Consider the following 18,760-nt stretch of genomic DNA (forward strand, 5'->3'; position numbering starts at 1 on the left):
CCGGAGACCCCCGGGCTGAGGAGGGAATAAAAGAACTCCCGGGCAGAATTCCCGGGCAGAATTCCCTGGCAGAATTCCCTGACAGAATTCCCTGGCAGAATTCCCTGGCATTCCCAGGAGGGGCCGGTGGCGCGGGGTCGGGGGAACCAGGGCAGATCCCGGGACAGAATTTTTACCAAAAACGAGCAAAACGCCGAGTTCGGGGCTGTGCCCGCGGCACCGGGACAACGTGGCACGGCCGGCCCCGGGCGGGAGCGAACCCCGCGGCTTCTCCCGACCTTTGGAATCCCGGCCGCGCCTTCCCCTCGGGAGGTTTTTAATGACAAAGCGGCGAAAAGCCGCGGGCCCGTCCCGGTGGCCCCGGGCCCCGCCCGGGCGGGTTTATCTCGGCGGCCGCTGCGGCCCCGCGATACCGGCGGAGCCCGGGCGGGGCCGGCGGGCGCTGCCCTGGCACGGCCACGCTGCAATTGCCCGTCCCGGTCCCAAAATTAGCGCTGCGGCCGCGCCGGGGCCCCTCGCCCGTCCCCGCCCGTCCCCGCCGTTATTTTGGGGACAATTCGGGCGTTTTTCTCTCTCGGAGCCTCGGCGCCGCGCTTGGCTTCGGGGGTGACCCCCCTCAAAGGGCTGCGGTGACACACACGGAGCGGGCACCGGGGGCGGGGGGAGCGCCGGTTTTTGTTGGTTTTTCCCGATTTGGGAACTTTTGGAGCGGGGCGGGGGCGGCGGCGGGACACGCGCCCCGCGGGAAGGGGCGTGGCCTGCGCTGGCCCCGCCCCTCCGCGGCGGGAAAGCTGCGCCGCCATTGGCTGCGCGGCGATGACGTCGGCGCACTGCGGCGGCTCCGAGCGGCCCCGGTGGCGTCGCCTTAAAGGGGCCGCGCCCGCGGCAGCGGCGGCACCGGCGCCGAACCGGCCCCGGAGCGGCCCCGGAGCGGCACCGGAGCGGCCCCGGAGCGGCCCCGAGCCCGGGCTGCCCCCGCGCCGCCCCCGCGCACTCCGGCACCGGGGCGGGCCGGGAGCTCCCGGCAGGTTCCGACCCGGTAAGGAGGCGAGAGGCGGCACCGCGGCGGTACCGGGAGATGCCGCATCCGCCGCGGCTGCTGCCGGTACCGGCGGGTTTCTCCCTGCTTGGACCCTGCCGAGATCGGATGGTGCCGGTACCGGGGGTCTCCACCCGGCGGGATCCTGCCGGGAGCCGAGCGGATGGTGCCGGTACCGGGGATGCCGATGCGGTTTGACCCTGCCGGTACCGGGGCAGCCCCTGCCGGTACAGGGGGTCCTGATTCGGTTGGACCCTGCCGGTACCGGGGCCGTCCCCACCCGGTTGGACCCTCCCGGTACCGCTGCGGCTGCTGCCGGTACCGGGAGGTGCCACCCGGGCACGGAGCGGCCGCGATTCAGCCCCGCCGGTACCGGGGGGAGCCGCGGAGCTCGGGGAGGGGCTGTGCCGGTACCGGGGCTGTGCCGGTACCGGAGCCGTGCCGGTACCGGAGCCGCAGCCGCTGGCGGCCCGGTGGCACCGGGCGGGAGGCCACGGCCGCGGCGGGAACCGGGATCCGGGATCCGGGGCTGGACCCCCGAACCGCCGCGTTCCGGGGCCGAACCGGGGCTGCGGCAGGAAAAACAAACACCGGGAACCGCCGGAGCAGCCCCGTCCCCCGCGGTGACCGGGAAGGCTCTGCCCGCGCCCGTACCGGGAATTCACCGGGAAAGCGGAGCCCGGGAAGGACCCCGGGGCTGGCGGGACCGCTCCGAGCGCTCCTTCCCGGGAATTCCCGGTAATTCCCGCATTTTCTCCTATTCGGGAGCCGCCGGGCTTGGCAGCGGCTCCGGTTCCATTGCGGCGGCGGCGGGAGCGTGTCCCGGTCCCGGTTCTCCCCTGGCGGTTTTTGGGGCAGCGGGTTCCCCCCGCTCGGTTTCCCGGGAATTCTGCCCCGGAGCTGGGATCTGAGGTCCTTAAAATCCCGAATATTTAACGCACCCAAAATCACTTTGGGGTTAAAAAGCTCCAAACCGGGCACGGCCGAGAGCACCGGGGCGGCTCCGGTCCTTCCTCCCCCGGCTCTGGGGACAGGGACCCCCAAATCCCGAAATCCGGGACCGGGAAAGGATTCCCGGCATTTCCCGGCGCTTTCCGACCTCAGCCCAAGACCTCAGCCCGTTTAAACCTTTATTCCCGAGCAACGATCCCGTTAATTTCCGTCCCTCCGGCTGCGCTTTTTTGGGGGAATTGCGGCTGTTTCGCTTCCCGGGGGAGCGTCTTTTATTTATTTGTGGGAAGGCGCTCCCGGCTGCTCCATCCCGCACCAAAATTTGGGATCCGCTCCCGGGATTTCCCCTCCCTCTGCCCCATTCGGGACCAAAATTTGGGATCCGCTCCCGGGATTTCCCTCCCCTCTGCCCCATCCCAGACCAAAATTCGGGATCCGCTCCCGGGATTTCCCCTCCCGTGGGAGCGGGACCAGGGACGGAGCTGGAATCGCTGCCCCCGGGCTGGCTGAGCTCGGGGTTATTGGGGTGGGATTTCCTTTCCCATATCCCAAGGATTTGGGGATTTGGGGATTTGTGGGATGCCAGGAGCCGTCAGAGGATTTAAATCCCGAAATAACCCGCCAGGGACTCAATCCCCAAATAACGCCGGCTCCGGTTTGGGGCTCATTGTGATCCCGTTCATCACGGGGTTGGGACAATTTTGGGGCGGGTTTGGGGCAATTTTGGGGCGGGTTTGGGGCAGTTTTGGGGCAGTTTTGGGGCAGTTTTGGGGCCGTTTTGGGGTGAGCAGCTCCTGCAGCCGCATCTCGGGGATGCTCCGAGCTCCTGCGGGGACACGGGGCCGGGATTGTCCCGCCGGTCCCGGGATCAGCGTTTTCCCCAGAAATCCCGAGGGATCCGTCCCGCCGGGCCAGGGAGGCTCGGGATGACTTTTCCAGGGATTTGGAGCAGTTTTTGGGGCAGTTTCACCCCCCGTGCCCGCTGCCCCCACGGCTCCGGTGTCCCCGGTGTCCCCCGGCCCCCCCAGCACCACAAACTCTCCCTGAGGCTTCATCCCAAATTATTTCCTCGCTGCTGCCTGTTCCCCTTTCCTGTTTAATCCCTATTTTTTTCCGTCTCTCCCGCTTTGGAAGCCGCTCCCAGCCCGGCTGCGGCGTTGTTTGGCTCCGGATTCTGTCTGTAAATAAACCCTCAATTTCTGCGGGGCTTTTTTTAGCAAAGCAACACCCAGCGTGCGGTTCCAGGCCTCACAAAAAAAGGGATTTTTCCAACATTTCCAGCCCGGGTCGCACCCCGGGCCAGGTGCCGCCGCAGCCGCGGGTTTTTCGTGCCCAAAATAGTCGGGACCGGGCTCGGATCCATCCAAACCCCAAAAATCACCTCCAGCCCCGGCCCCCTCCTGCTGCTGCTGCCAAATCCCGGCCCCGGCTCCAATTCCCAGCGGGAATTCCCGAATTTCCAGCGGCCTCGGTGATTTTTGGGGAGGTTTCGGCAGAATTCCGCTTGGTGTCATCCCAGGGGAATCTCTCCATCCAAAGGAACACCCCGAGTTAATTCTGCTGGAGGAAAATCGAGGGGTTTGGGTTTTTTTTTGCTATTCCCATTTTTTTCCTGTTCCAGGTTTTTTGCTGTTCCCTTTTTTTTTTTCTATTCCCGTTTTTTTTGCTATTCCCATTTGTTTTCCTGTTCCCAGGTTTTTTACTATTCACTTTTTTTTTTTTTGCCATTCCCAGTTTTTTTTGCTATTTCCTTTTTTTATTTTTGCTGTTCTCACTTTTTTTTTTTGTTGGTTTTTGGTTTTGTTTTTGGTTTTTGTTGTTGTCGTTGTTGTTCCCGTTCTTTTTTTCCAGGGTTTTTTGCTCTTCCCAGGGTTTTTTTCTCTTCCCAGGGTTTTTTGCTCTTCCCAGTTTTTTGTTTTATTTATTTTTTTGCTGCTCCCTCGCTGCCCTCCCGGGGGATCCGGAGGGATCAGAGGCTTCACACGGGCTCCGCTCTCCTGCAGCCCCCCCAGCCCGGACCAGAAGCCGCCGAAACTCGGGAATATCCATGGGAAAGGCCCGGGAGTGACGGAATTCCCTCTTTTCTGTGCCCTGCAGGCCTCGGCGCGGGGATGCTGCGGGCATGAGGAGGTGCTGCCCGGCCCTGGGGCTGTCATGCCTCCCTAAGGTCAGTGCCAGCCCGGGGACCCCAAATTCCACCCGGGGGCGGCCGGGGAGGGCCGAGGGGAGCAGGGGGTGCCAGGCTGGGCTGATTTTGGGGTTGTGGAATGTCCTGAGCTGGCAGGGATCCCCCAGGATACCCCGGGATCACCCAGGATCCCCCAGGATCACCCGGGGTCCCCCAAGATCACCCAGCCCAGCTCCCGGCCCTGCGGGACACCCCAAAACCCCACCCTGGGCACCCCTGGGGAGCTGTGCCGGTTCCATCCCCCAGGGGAGGAACTCGTCCCTAAAATCCCACCCGACCCCCCTGGGCTGTCCCCCCCTGTCCCAGCTGTGTCCCCCCTGTCCCTGTGTCCCCTCTGTCCCTCTGTCCCTCTGTCCCCTCTGTCCCTCTGTCCCCATCTCTGTCCCTCTGTCCCCTCTGTCCCTCTGTCCCCTCTGTCCCTTTGTCCCTCTGTCCCTCTGTCCCTCTGTCCCCCTGTCCCCTCTGTCTGCAGGGTCTGTCTGTCCCAGTGACACTGGGTCTGTCCCACTGACAGCAGTGTCTGTCTGTCCCACACACAGGGACAGAGGGTCTGTCTGTCCCACTGACAGCGGTGTCTGTCTGTCCCACACCCCAATCACACCGGGTCTGTCTGTCCCACTGACAGCAGTGTCTGTCTGTCTCTCTGTCTCTCTGTCTCTCTGTCTCTCTGTCTGTCTGTCTGTCTGTCTCTCTGTCTCTCTGTCTCTCTGTCTGTCTGTCTCTCTGTCTCTCTGTCTCTCTGTCTCTCTGTCTCTCTGTCTCTCTGTCTCTCTGTCTGTCTGTCCGTCCGTCCGTCCGTCCCCGCAGGCCGGGCCCATGGCTGCCGCGCGGCCGCCGCCGTTCCTGCTGGTGTTCGACTTTGACGAGACCATCGTGGCGGAGAACAGCGACGAGTCGGTGGCGCGGGGCCGGGCGCTGCCCGAGGCGCTGCGGCAGAGCCCTCGAGGGGGATCCTACAACGAGCACATGCGGCGGGTGCTGGCCTTCCTGGGCGAGCAGGGCCTGCGCCCCGCCGAGCTGCGCGCGCTCTACGAGAGCATCCCGCTGGCCCCCGGCGTGGCCGAGCTCCTCCAGTTCCTCTCCAGGCACCGCCAGCGCTTCGAGCTGGTGCTCATCTCCGACGCCAACACCTTCGGCGTGGAGGCCAAGCTGCGGGCGGCCGGCGCCTGGTCGCTCTTCCGGAAGGTCTTCAGCAACCCGGCCGGCTTTGACAGCCGTGGCATCCTCACGCTGGGGCCCTACCACAGCCACCGGTGCCCGCGCTGCCCGCCCAACATGTGCAAGGGCAAGATCCTCGGCGAGTACCTGGCGGAGCGGGCGCGCGAGGGCGCGGAGTTCCGGAGGGTTCTGTACGTGGGCGACGGCGCCAACGACTTCTGCCCCGCCGGGACCCTGCGGGCGGCGGACGTGGCCTTCCCCAGGAAGGGCTTCCCCATGCACCGGCTGATCCAGGAGAGCCAGGAGAAGCAGCCCGGCGCTTTCCGGGCCGCCGTGGTGCCCTGGGAGTCGGCGGTGGAGGTGGCGCGGTACCTGCAGGAGCTGCTCCGCGGGGAGTGCTGAGGGGGTGATGGCTCAGCTCCGTTCCCGGGGCGCTCTCTGCCCTGCCCGGCTCATTCCTGGCCACCAAAGCACCTTCTGCTGGCCCCTGGCCCGGCTCTGCCCCGTTCCCGGGGCGCTCTCTGCCCGGCCCGGCTCCGTTCCTGCCACCGAAGCATTTTCTGCTGGCCCCTGGCCCTGCCCTTGGCCAACCTGATGGGGATTTCCGGGGCACTTTTCTCTTAGAATTCCCAAAAATCCAGCAGCCGGCTCGCCCCCCGTGGGCTGGGCACGTCCCTGCTCCTGCCATCCTCCTCCTGGCCTGCCTGGCCCTGGGAATTCCGGCTGGGGGATCCCTGCTCCTGCTGGGAGATCCCTGTTCCCACTGGGAGATCCCTGCTCTCCTGATCCCACTGGGAATTCCGGCTGGGGGATCCCTGCTCCTGCTGGGAGATCCCTGTTCCCTGGGCTCCCGATCCCACTGGGAGATCCGGCTGGGAAATCCCTGCTCTCCTGATCCCACCGGGAATTCTGGCTGGGAAATCCCTGCTCTCCTGATCCCACTGGGAATTCTGGCTGGAAAATCCCTGCTCCCCTGATTCCACTGGGAATTCCGGCTGGGAAATCTCTGCTCTCCTGATCCCACCAGGAATTCTGGCTGGGAAATCCCTGCTCCCTGTGTCCCGATCCCACCGGGAATTCTGGCTGGTCCCCGCGGTGTCCCCGGGCTGTCCCCGCGCTGTCCTGGGATGTCCCCGGCTTGTCCCGGGGCTGTCCCCGCTCTGTCCCCGCGCTGTCCCCGGGCTGTCCCTGGGCTGTCCCCGCGCTCTCCCCAGCTTGTCCCGGGGCTGTCCCGGGGCTGTCCCGGGGCTGTCCCCGGGCTCTCCCCGGCTTGTCCCGGGCTGTCCCGGGGCTGTCCCCGGGCTGTCCCCTGGCTTGTCCCGGGGCTGTCCCGGGGCTGTCCCGTGTCCCTCCCTGCCCCAGCCGTTCCCTGGATCGTGTGGCCCCTCCATTCCCAGGGAATTCCCCCTGTCCTGGGCACTGCCGGTGCCACGATCCCCCCGGGGACACTCCTGGCACCGGGTCCCCAAAGGCCAAACCCCCCTCACCCGTGTGCCCCTCCCCACCGCAGTATTAATTATATTAATTACCCCTTCTAATTGCACTCTGCAGGGGGCACCTCCAGGGCCCGCTGCTCTCCGGGCTTGGCTCCTCCTGGATTTATCCCGGGTTTACCCGGGTTTGTCCACAGCCTTAAGGGCGGCCCCGACCCCCCAAACCCCCAAACCCCCGAACCCCAAAACCCCAAACCCCGCAGGAAATAACCAAAGCAGCGCTGAGCTGTCCCCCCCCGTGCCAGCTCGTCCTTCCTCCTCCTCCTCCTCCTCTCGGACTGTGTGGAACTCAAAGCCATGGAATTAAAGACACGAACCCGCGTGGGGCGGCAGAGCGGCTGTGTTGGGGACAGAGCGGGGACAGAGCGGGATGGGGACAGATCTGAAATGGGGACAGATCCGGGATGGGGACAGAGCTGGGATGGGGACAGGGCCGGGATGGGGACAGGGCCGGGATGGGGACAGAGCGGGGACAGAGCGGGATGGGGACAGGGCCGGGATGGGGGACGGGGTTGGAGCGGCACGGTGGGGTCAGGGGGGTGATTTGGGGTGGGGGTTTGGGGTTGGAGCATCTCTGGAGCAGCAGAATGGGGTCAGGGGGGTGATTTGGGGTGGGACCATCTCTGTGGCAGCAGAATGGGGTCAGGGGGGTGATTTGGGGTGGGGTTTGGGGTTGGGGCATCTCTGGAGCCTCGGGGACAGCAGCTCTGCTCCGTGCCCAGGGTCCCGTTCTGGGCGGGGATCCAGAGCTGGGATCCAGAGGTGGGATCCAGGGCGGGGATCCAGGGCTGGGATCCAGGGCTGGGATCCAGGGCTGAACTTCAGAGCTGGGATCCAGGGTGGGGATCCAGAGCTGGGATTCAGAGATGGTATCCAGAGCTGGGATTCAGAGATGGGATCCAGGACTGCCCCCGGGATCAGCTCCCACCCTGCCGCATTCCCAGCTGTCTGTACCTTTCTCCAGGATTTTAGGATAATCTGCACCTTTCTCCAGGGGTTTAGGATATTCTGTACCTTTCTCCAGGGGTTTAGGATATTCTGTACCTTTCTCCAGGGGTTTAGGATATTCTGTACCTTTCTCCAGGGGTTTAGGATATTCTGCACCTCTCTTTAGGGATTTTAGGATATTCTGCACCTCTCTTTAGGGGTTTAGGATATTCTGTACCTTTCTCCAGGGGTTTTGGGATATTCTGTACATTTCTCCAGGGGTTTAGGATATTCTGTACCTTTCTCCAGGCAGCTCTCCGGGGCCCACGGAGGCTCCTCCGCGTCTGGTGGCGGTGGCAGGTCCAGGTCCCCAAAGTCAGGCACAGCCGGGGGTGGCGGCAGCGGCTCGGGGCCACCGGGGGCTGCGGGAGGGTGAGGGATGAAGGGGCTCCCACCCCCCAGAAGGGATGGGGACAGGTCACAGTGTCCCTGTCACCCCTCCGGAGCACTGAGCACTCACCTGGGGGCGGGAGCTCTGCTGGGGACACGGGAAGGTCCCCGGGGTGGGGTGGCAGCAGGTCCCTGGGGTGGGGTGGCAGCAGGTCCCCAGGGTGGGGTGGCAGCAGGTCCCCGGGTACAGGTGGCAGCAGGTCCCCGGGGTGGGGTGGCAGCAGGTCCCCGGGGTGGGGTGGCAGCAGGTCCCTAGGGTGAGGTGGCAGCAGGTCCCCAGGGACCGGTGGTGGGGCTGGGATGGCAGCGGCAGGCCCTGGAGGGGACGGTGCCAGCAGGGGTGGCCCTGGCAGAGGTGGCGGGGCAGGAATTCCGTCCCCAGGAGCTGCCGGGGCGCCGCTGGAGCTGTGGGTGAGGAGCAGCCGTGTCACAGCGGGGCTGGCTCTGTCCCCACCCCGGGCACAGACGCTGTCCCGTGCCAGGACGAGGTGGCACCGTGTGGCACGAGGCTCTGCAGCTGTGCACGGCCCTCCCCACCCAAATGGTGCCCCATTTCCTCCCACCTCGTGCCCTCTTTCCCACCATTTCCCATCATTCATTTCCCACCATTTCCCATCACTGATTTCCCACCATTTCCCATCACTCATTTCCCACCTTTTCCCATAATTTTCCCACCATTTCCCATCATTTATTTCCCACCATTTCCCATAATTTCCCACCATTTCCTATAATTTATTTCCCACCATTTCTTTCCCACCTTTCCCCGCCATTCCCCCTCTCCCTAAGGGATGCCCTTGCTCTGGACATGAGCAGCAGACCCCAAAACCCTGTATTTGCCCCAAACCCGGGCCCAGGGGCAGCAAACCCCCAAAACCCCCATATTTGCCCCAAAGCCGGGCCCAGGGGCAGCAGACCCCCCAAAAACCCCATATTTGCCCCAAAGCCGCCCCGTACCGGAGGGGCAGCGGGGAGGAGCTGCAGGAGCCACTCGGGAACTTCCCCGCGGGAACCACGGGCGGCTGCACCGGCCCCGGGACACGGCCGCTCCTCCTGCGGGGATCCACGGGATCCACGGGATGGGATAGGGTCAATGGGTGGGATGGATCAAGGGATGGGATGGGATGGGATCAGTGGGATGGGATGGGAGGGGATTGATAGGATGGGATCAATGGGATCAATGGGATGGGATGGGATCAATGGGATGGGATGGGATCAATGGGATCAATGGGATGGGATCAATGGGATCAATGGGATGGGATCAATGGGATCAATAGAATGGGATGGGATTGATAGGATGGGATCAATGGGATCAATGGGATCAATGGGATCAATGGGATGGGATCAATGGGATCAATAGAATGGGATGGGATTGATAGGATGAGATCAATGGGATCGATGGGATCAATGGGATCAGTGGGATGGGATGAGTTGGGATCAATGGGATGGGATGAGTTAGGATCAATGGGATCAATGGGATCAATGGGATGGAACAGGATTGATGGGATCAATGGGATCAATGGGATCAATGGGATGGGATGGGCTGGATTTGGATCAGTGGGAAGGGATGAGTTGGGATCAATGGGATGGGATAGGATGGGATGGGATTGATAGGATGGGATCAATGGGATCAATGGGATCGCAGGGCCACGCGCCGCCCCCCGGCCCGTCTCACCCTGGCGCTCCCCCGGCCTGTGCCGAGCAGGATTTGGCGCTTCTCCGAGCCAGAGTGCCGGTGCGGGACAGCTGCGTGCTGGTGTCCTGGGACACGGGACACGGACACGGGACATGGGGACATGGGGACACGGGACACGGGACACGGGACACGGGACACGGGACACGGGACACGGGACACAGGACATGGGACACGGGGACACACAGACACGGGGACATGGGGACATGGGGACACGTGGACATGGGGACACAGGGACACAGGGACACGTGGACACACAGACACGGGGACATGCACAGGTGACATCCCTGCCCCGTGACCTCGGGCGCCCCAGGGCTGTGACATTCTCCCCAAAAAGGGAAGCGGCCCCAGGCTCGGGGGAGAGAGCGGAAGGAGCCGCCGGGGCCGCGGGGGCGGCACGAGGCAGCGGCACCGTGGGAACCGCGGCCACCGCGGGGCCACTTCCCCGGCCCGTGAGGCTGGGACGCCTCTGAACCCTCCCGTGGGGCTGGGAGGCCTCTGAACCCTCCCGTGGGGCTGGGAGGCCTCTGAACCCTCCCGTGGGGCTGGGAGGCCTCTGAACCCTCCCGTGGGGCTGGGAGGCCTCTGAACCCTCCTGTGGGGGATTTCTTCAGTGGGGGAGGTTCTGTGGGGCTGGGAAGCCTCTGAACCCCTCCCGTGGGGGAGGTTCTGTGGGGCCAGGAGGCCTCTGAACCCTCCCGTGGGGGTTTTCTGCAGTGGGGAGGATCTGTGGGGCTTGGAGGCCTCTGAACCCTCCCGTGGGGGAGGTTCTGTGGGGCCAGGAGGCCTCTGAACCCTCCCGTGGGGGTTTTCCGGAGCAGGGAAGGATCCGTGGGGCTGTGAGACCTCCAAAACCCTTTCGTGGACAGCCTTTCAGAGCTGGGCAAGGCTCCGTGGGGCTCAGAGGCTCCCAAAGCCCCGCTGGGAAAGGCTCTGTGGGGTGCCAGACCCCCAGAGCTGGGTGGGCACGGGCAGACCCCACTGCCCCACGGAGGAGGGTCTGAGCCACCCGTGCACCCCTCAGGGAGCGCTGGGGACACGGGGGACAGCGAAGTGCCACCAAGCCCCTGTGGGACCCCCGGCGCTGACCTTGACCCCGTGGCCGATGGCGTCCAGCGCGCTGAAGCTGAGGGGTTTCCTGTGGTAGGGCTCCAGCACGGGGGGATTTGGGGGGGCCACGACCTTCTGGCAGCTCAGGAACCGCCTGGTGACGGCCAGCGCGCCGATCTCGCGGCGCGACACCTTCTCCTCGTGCATGTCCACGCTCTGCCGAGGTGACGCTGTCCCCAAAATGCCACCCCAGGCTGTCCCCCCCCTCCCCGGGGTGCCACCGTCCCTGCCAGCCCCGGGAGGGAGCGAGGGAGGGGATGGGGGTCAGGATTGCTGTGGGGCGGCTCCTGCCGTGCCCCGGCACAGCCCCGGTGTCCCCGCAGTGTCCCAAAGACGGGAATGGGGGGACATGAGGGGTCAGCCACCCCCAGGGGCCACCGGGTGCTGTCCCCTCCCGTGCTGGACAGGCTCGGGGTGACCCTGGAGCCGGGAAGAGGCCGGGTGGCCACAGGACTCTGCAGCAGCCCACTCGGAGATCCTGAGGCAATTTGGGATTTGTGACGGGAAAACTCCCCCGAGCCCCATTCCTGCCCAGGGAGGGTCCCCAGCCCCTGGGGCCACCCAAAGCCACCCGGGCCGGTCCCACCTGTGCCACGCAGGCGATGTCGCTCTCCACGCGGCGCAGCCGGGCCGCCAGCAGCTCCAGCAGGCGCAGGAAGGCGGTGGCCACGCTGCTGACCTGGTAGGTGACACTGGCCAGGGACTGCGTGCTCAGGGCCATCGTCTCCTCCAGCGCCTTCCTCTTGTCGCCGGCCTGCGGGGGACACCGCGGCCGTGGGACGGGTTTCCTTCTGCTTTCCAAATGCCTCACGCTTCCCCCGGTGCACGGCGGGCGGGGGTCCGGGGGTGCCCCGGGATTCCTGCCGGGAATGATGTCCCGGCACGTCCCGAGGGCACCGAGTGCGCGGCCCAGTGTCCGGCCAGCGCTGGGGACAGCCGGGGAGCCACGCGTGGGACAGCGGGGGTGGCACCAGCCGGGCCGGGGCTCGGGGCTCCCAGCTGAACCGGGGCTCTCTCAGCCGAACCGGGGCTCTCTCAGCCGAACCGGGGCTCTCTCAGCCGAACCGGGGCTCTCTCAGCCGAACCGGGGCTGTCTCAGCCGAACCGGGGCTCTCTCAGCCGAACCGGGGCTCTCTCAGCCGAACCGGGGCTGTCTCAGCCGAACCGGGGCTCTCAGCCGAACCGGGGCTCTCTCAGCCGAACCGGGGCTGTGTCAGCCGAACCGGGGCTCTCAGCCGAACCGGGGCTCTCTCAGCCGAACCGGGGCTCTCTCAGCCGAACCGGGGCTGTCTCAGCCGAACCGGGGCTCTCTCAGCCGAGCCGGGGCTCTCATCTCTCGGAATAGCTCAGCTCATTTCCCTCCGGTTCTGCCCCGCTGGCTCCGGGCCCTTCGGGGCCGGCAGGGGCCACGGCCACGGCCCTGGCGGGCACAGCGGGACCCCTGCCCGGCAGGGAGGGCCCGAGGGGCATTTGAGGAGGATGAGGAGGAGGAGGAGGATGAGGATGAGGAGGATGCACCAGCAGAGCCCCACGCTCGCCCTGCCCGCCCAGGCCCTGCCAGGTGCCACCTCCCAGCCCCTGTGACCCGCTGCCGGCCCCAGCCCTGTGCCAACGCTCCCCCGAGCCCCGGAGAACCCTCCCCGCACCCCAAACCTCTGGAGAGCCGCTGGGGAGCCGAGGAGAGCCCGAGGCACGGGCAAACAGCACCGGGCACAGGGGCCGGGAGCCAGCGGGGATGGATGCTCGGGCTCCCGGGGCTGGCACGGCCCGGCCCGGCCCGGCCCGGGCTGACCTGCAGGTAGTTGCCGTGGCAGTAGTCGGCCACCCGCAGCAGGTTGCCGTGCTGCTCCCGCAGCCGCTGCCGGCCCGCGGGGATGTCGCTCTGCCGCAGCCGCTCCAGCTCCGACATCGCGCCGGGCTCCGCTCCCGCTTCCTCCCGGGGCCGCGCTTTGAAGCCGCGGCCGGTGCTGACGCGGGGCCCGCGGGCGCCGCCGTGTCCCCGTCCCACCCGGGACACCCCGCCCCGCTCGGCGGCGAGGGAGACACGGGGACCGGCCACGGGGAAAAGGGCCCCGGGGGCAGCGGGGATGGCAGCGCGGAGCGGTGCGGGGCACCGGGACACCGGGAACCGGGAACCGGGAACCGGGGCTGCGGGCGGGAGAGAGCCCGAAAGGGTCCCGACACTGGAAAGGTCCAGAGCCCGAAAGGGTCCCGACACCAGAGGGGTCTAGAGTCCAAAAGGGTCCTGACCCCAAAAGGATCCCGACACCAGAGGGATCCAGAGTCCAAAAAGATCCCGACACCAGAAGGGTCCAGACCCCAAAAGGATCCTGACACCAAAGGGATCCTGACCCCAAAAGGATCCCGACCCTGGAAGGATCCTGATCCCAGAAGGATCCTGACCCCAGAGGGATCCTGACCCTTAAAGGATCCCAACCCCAGAAGGATCCTGGTCCCAGAAGGATCCCGACTCCAAAAGGATCCCGACACCAGAGGGATCCCGACCCCAAAAGGATCCTGACCCTAAAAGGACCCCGACCCCAGAAGGACCCCGACCCTAACACCATCCCGACCCCGTCTCTGCCCCCTGTGCCGCCCTCCCGGGGCCGGGGCACATCCAGGAACGCTCGGAACGCTCAGGAACCCTCAGGAACTCCCACGGCAGCGCGCCCCGCCCGCCCGGTGAAGGGAAGGGAAGGGAAGGGCAGGGAATGTTCCGGGATGCCGGGACAGCCCCGGTGCCCCTCCCGGGACAGCCCCGGTGCCCCTCCCGGTGCTCGGTGACCCCCGAGGTGCCCGGGCTGGCGGCAGCGCGTCCTTCACCCGGGACTCCCGTTCCACGTCCCCGCGGGAAATTCCCGTTCCCGGGGCTCGGACAGCCCCTCCGGGCTCTCCGCTGCTCCCGCTCCACCCCCGGTGCTCCCGGGGCCGCCCGGGCGGTGTCCGGTGTCCGGTGTCCGCAGCCCGGGCCGGGCCCTTCCTGAGCCCATCCCGGGGAAATGATGGAATTCCTGATCCCCGCGGCACCGATCCGAGCCCGGCACCGATCCGAGCCGGGACCGATCCGAGCCCGGCCCCGATCCGAGCCCGGCACCGATCCGAGCCGGGACCGATCCGAGCCGGGACCGATCCGAGCCCGGGATTGATCCGAGCCGGGACCGATCCGAGCCGGGACCGATCCGAGCCCGGCACCGAACCGAGCCGGGACCGATCCGAGCCGGGACCGATCCGAGCCCGGGACCGCTCCGAGCCCGGCACCGATCCGAGCCGGGACCGATCCGAGCCGGGACCGATCCGAGCCGGGACCGATCCGAGCCCGGGACTGATCCGAGCCGGGACCGATCCGAGCCGGCACCGATCCGAGCCCGGCACCGATCCGAGCCCGGCACCGATCCGAGCCCGGGACCCGCCCAAACCGGGGGAACAGCCGCGACCCCCGGGGGTCAGTGCCGGGGTCAGTGCCGGGGTCATTCCTGGCATCAGTCCCATGGGCCACTCCCAGGGGTCACTCCTGGGGTCACTCCCAGGGGTCACTCCCAGGGGTCACTCCCAGGGCTCACTCCAGGGGTCACTCCCATGGGGTCACTCTCAGGGGCCACTCCCAGCGATCTTTCCCAGGGATCATTCCCAGGGCTTATTCCCGTGGTCACTCCCAGGGGTCTCTCCCAGGGGTCACTCCCGCCACTCCAGGCAGGATCCAGACATGCCACAGGCTCGGACACTCCCCAGGCTCGGACACTGCTCAGGCTCGGACACTGCTCAGGCTCGGACACTCCCCAGGCTCGGACACTCCAGGCTCGGACACTCCCCAGGCTCGGACACTCCCCAGGCTCGGACACCCCAGGCTCGGACACTCCCCAGGCTCGGACACCCAGCACAGGGCCGGGCACCCAGGGCAGGGCCGGGGGTCTCCGGGGCTGTCCCGGCCGGACCCCCCCTGTCCTCCCAGCCCGGCCCGGCCCCTCCCGGCCCGATTAGGCCGGACTTTGGGGCTAATTCCCAGCACCTGACCGGCTTAGGCCGCTGAGTCCATTATCAGCTCAGCCGCCGGGCATCTGCTGCTCTGGGGGCGCAGAGCCGGCCCGCAGCCTCCCCGCTGCCCTCCATGGGGCTCTGAGCGGCCCCAGGTGAGTGTTTTGGGGGTTTTCCCCCGGTTTGGGAGCTCAGGGGGCTGCTGGTGTCCCCAGGGGTGGCTGGGCACATGGGGGTTGTTGTGGGAAAAAAATGATTTGTGTTTCCCCGACCTCCACGTCCCAAAAACTCTCAGGGGAGCCCAAATAACGGAGCTCAGGGCGATGGAGGAGCCGTGCGAAATGAAAGCTGAGATGTGTTTTGTTCCTTAGAAAAGCTGGGAGATGTTCCAGGCAGCGCTCAGGGATGTGCTGGGGGGGTCACAATCCTATTGGCACGCAGCAATGATCCCAAAAATCAATACCTGAAATAATCCCTCAGTTCCAGGGCACCATGGCTCAGGACATGACCGAGAAGGAGCTGCTGAAGATGGAGCTGGACCAGCTGAAGAAGGAGGTGAAGAACGAGAGGCAGATGGTGAGTTCCTCACTGCAGGGAGGGAAACGGGGGGAAGGAAAAGAACCCGGGCCCTGAAATCCACCCCAGGGAAGGAAAGGAACCCCAGCCCTGAAATCCACCCCAGGGAAGGAAAGGAACCCCGGGCCCCGAAATCCACCTCAGGGAAGGAAAGGAACCCCGGGCCTGAAATCCACCTCAGGGAAGGAAAAGAACCCCGGCCCTGAAATGCACCCCAGGGAAGGAAAGGAACCCCGGGCCCTGAAATGCACCCCCAGAGCCAGGCAGGAGCACCCACGCTGCCCCTAAAGCTCTGGGATGCTCTGGGGCGCCCCAGGGATGGTTTTGGGATGCTCTGGCACATCCCAGGGCTGGTTTTGGGACGTCCCAGGGGCAGTTTTGGGAGCCCCCAGGGATTATTTGGGACACCCCGGGGGCCGTTCAGGGACGCCCCAGCCCAGCCCCGTGTCCCGCTCGCCTGTTGCAACCCTGGGCTGGATCCATGGGCAGATCCCTGGGTGGATTCCCTGGGCCAGATCCCCGAGCCAGATCCCTGGGATGGATCCCTGACTGGATCTCCAGGTGGATCCCTGGGCTGGATTCTCCGGGTGGATCCCTGAGCTGGATCCCTGAGCTGGATCCCTGAGTGGATTCCCTGGGAAGATCCCCATGCAGATCCCTGAGCAGATTCCCATGGTGGATCCTGGGCGGATCCCCTGAAGGATCCCTGGGTGGATTCCCTGGGCAGATCCCCACGCAGATTTCCCTGGTGGATCCCCAGGCAGATCCCCTGGGTGGATCCCTGTGCAGATCCCCTGGCAGATCCCTGGGAGGATTCCCCATGCAGATTCCCTGGGTGGATCCCTGGGTGGATCTCCCGGGTGGATCCCTGTGCATATTCCCCTGGTGGATCCCAGCTGGATCCCCTGGTGGATCCCTGGGTGGGTTTCCCTGGTGGATCCCAGCTGGATCCCGTGCGGATCCCCCGCAGCGGCCGCCTCTCTCCCCGGGCAGGTGTCCAAGACGGGCAAGGAGATGAAGGAGTTCATCGAGTCGATGGCGGGCGAGGACCCGCTGCTGAAGGGCGTCCCCGAGGACAAGAACCCCTTCAAGGAGAAGGGCGGCTGCGCCATCAGCTGAGCCCGGCCCGCGCCCCCCAGTCCCACCCGGCGGGAGGAGAAGGAGAAACAACCGTGAAAATAAAATTAAAATAGTTAAACACCCCCAAAGCCCCACCCCACCCTCCCCCAATGCCGCTGGGGCGCTGCAGCTGAGCTTGGGTTTCCCATGAGCAAAAAAAAAATAAAAAAAAAATAAAAAAAAACTAAAAAAAAAAGGCAAAACTTCTGCATTTTCACATGTTCAGCTCGGAGCCCCGCGGGGATCCCAGCTTTGTGCTTTATCCCCAAAATCCCCGCGATTCCCGCTGGGAAGGAGGGAGATGCCACCAGCACCGCCTCATCTCCTCCTCACCTCCCTTTTTTTCTGGGAAAACTTCTGGAAAATCAGCGGTGTGACCACCTGCAGCATCCCCGAGCTCCGCAGGGCTGCAGTCCTGCTGCTCCCAGGGCGGTTTTTTGGGATAAATTAAAATTTAATCCCCTGCTTGACAGAAAAAAACCAAAAAAAAACCAACCCAGGCACAGCCAGCTCCCAAATTCCGTGGGGTAGGTTCGCTGTTTGGAGACGTTTTGCTTTTTTTTTAAAATCCAATTCCAAGATTTTATTTTCTTTATTTTTTTTTTTCCATTTAATCTTGAGGAAAAACTCTCCCAAAACTGCCCCAAACCATCGACCCCAAAAGAGAGGCAGCAGAAATTTGGATTTGGGAGGCCCTCGAGGCGCTGTCCCGCTCTTCCTCTCCTCCTGCCCGGTTAAATCCCAAGGAAATCCCTCTGGATCCCACCTGGAATTTTCCTGCCTCTGGATCCCACCTGGAATTTTCCTGCCTCTGATCCCTGCTCAGCCTCGCCGCGGGGCACAGGCGCTCCCCACACCCTAAAAAGAGAGAAGAAATCAGAAAATTTGGATTTTCCTCCAGCCAGGAGCCCCCAGTGCTGCCAGAACCCCCTCCCTGCCCCCAAATCCCCCAAAATCCCCCAAAATCCCCCCAAATCCCCCAAAATCCCCCAAAATCGAGGTGGTTTTGTTCTTTCTCGCAGATGCTCAATAAACCCGCCAGCACCGCCACGGCCTCCGTTTCTTGCAGGAAATACTCTCCAAAAACCAGAATTTGTGGGGTTTTATTTCCTCTCTGAGGTGGATTTTATTTGTTACAGCTGCAGAGCCGGCTGTGACTGACATTATTCTTTAAATTCTCCACCTCTTTTTGCCTTTAAAACTTGGGTGCACAGTGGGGCTGGATCCTGCTGTTTGCTGGGGTTTTTGATGGTTCTGCTGGGTTTTTTTTTTGGTGGTTGTTTTTTTGTTGGTTTTGGGGTTTTTTTGTTTGTTTGGGTTTTTTTGGGAGTGCAGAATCCCATTTTTTGATGGGGATTGTGGGGTTTTTTTGGGAGGTGACGGAGCCAAATGTGAGATGCCCCATAATTCATTTGGGGCGCACCCAAAGGCGCCGCTTCTTCTTCTTGGCCACTGCTCCAAGACAATTTCAGGCTATTTAGGTTAAAAAAAAAATTAAAAATCAGATATTCCTGCCATGGCTTTGAGGCGATCAGACCCGCCAGGGCATGAGCTGCCCCTAATCCAGGGTGATAACCGGGCTGTGGCCGGAGGGGATTGACCCGTTAATCGCCGTTAAACGCTGGGAAGCGCGTCAGAGCCGCCTAAGCCGCCTCTGAGGGGATTCGGGGCCATGGCGGCCCTGCCGCGCCTCAGGGGCTCGAACCCGCCATGACGGCTCCGCGACCCTGAGGGGGAGGCGGGCCGAAGCGCGCTCCCAGCCAATAGCAACGCGCCATTGCCAGAGTGACAGCCGCTCAGCCAATCAGCGGTGGAGGACGGAGGGCGCGGACCCGCTCCTGGGGGCTGGGTGAAGTGGGAGGCGGTGCAAAATAAGGTCTCAGCCAATAGAAACGCGATATTGAGAGAGTGACAGCAGATATAGCAAATCAGAGATGGGAAACGGAGAGCGCGAAACCCCTCCGGGGGATACGGATTGCGGAAGAAGAAGGCGGTACAAAGAGCGCGCTCAGCCAATAAAAATAAGAGCATGTGAGAGTGACAGACCGAACAGCCAATCAGCGATGGAAAACGGAGACGGCGAGTCT

General features: G+C 64.4%; 3 protein-coding genes across 3 annotated transcripts; 2 read left to right on the forward strand and 1 right to left on the reverse strand.

Moving 5' to 3' along the window:
* Window positions 1-837: 837 nt before the first annotated feature.
* Window positions 838-5,849, forward strand: PHOSPHO1 (phosphoethanolamine/phosphocholine phosphatase 1). The gene is made up of 3 exons (XM_030256266.4): window positions 838-1,039; window positions 4,088-4,157; window positions 4,986-5,849. Exons 2-3 carry the CDS (start codon window positions 4,113-4,115, stop codon window positions 5,736-5,738), a joined length of 798 nt encoding a protein of 265 aa, XP_030112126.4. The 5' UTR covers window positions 838-1,039; window positions 4,088-4,112; the 3' UTR covers window positions 5,739-5,849.
* Window positions 5,850-7,598: 1,749 nt separating this feature from the next.
* ABI3 (ABI family member 3) lies at window positions 7,599-13,093 on the reverse strand. Its single transcript, XM_041721586.2, has 8 exons — window positions 12,799-13,093; window positions 11,593-11,760; window positions 10,986-11,162; window positions 9,879-9,964; window positions 9,161-9,256; window positions 8,277-8,611; window positions 8,056-8,178; window positions 7,599-7,682 (listed from the first exon to the last, which is right to left on the reverse strand). Exons 1-8 carry the CDS (start codon window positions 12,913-12,915, stop codon window positions 7,651-7,653), a joined length of 1,134 nt encoding a protein of 377 aa, XP_041577520.2. The 5' UTR covers window positions 12,916-13,093; the 3' UTR covers window positions 7,599-7,650.
* Window positions 13,094-14,978: 1,885 nt separating this feature from the next.
* On the forward strand, window positions 14,979-16,822 carry GNGT2 (G protein subunit gamma transducin 2). Its single transcript, XM_072919184.1, has 3 exons — window positions 14,979-15,133; window positions 15,459-15,554; window positions 16,548-16,822. The coding sequence occupies exons 2-3, from the start codon at window positions 15,471-15,473 to the stop codon at window positions 16,671-16,673; spliced, it is 210 nt and encodes a 69-aa protein (XP_072775285.1). The 5' UTR covers window positions 14,979-15,133; window positions 15,459-15,470; the 3' UTR covers window positions 16,674-16,822.
* The last annotated feature ends 1,938 nt before the right edge of the window (window positions 16,823-18,760 follow it).

Source organism: Taeniopygia guttata, chromosome 27 (assembly GCF_048771995.1).
Source record: "Taeniopygia guttata chromosome 27, bTaeGut7.mat, whole genome shotgun sequence".
Classification (NCBI taxonomy): Eukaryota; Metazoa; Chordata; class Aves; order Passeriformes; family Estrildidae; genus Taeniopygia; species Taeniopygia guttata.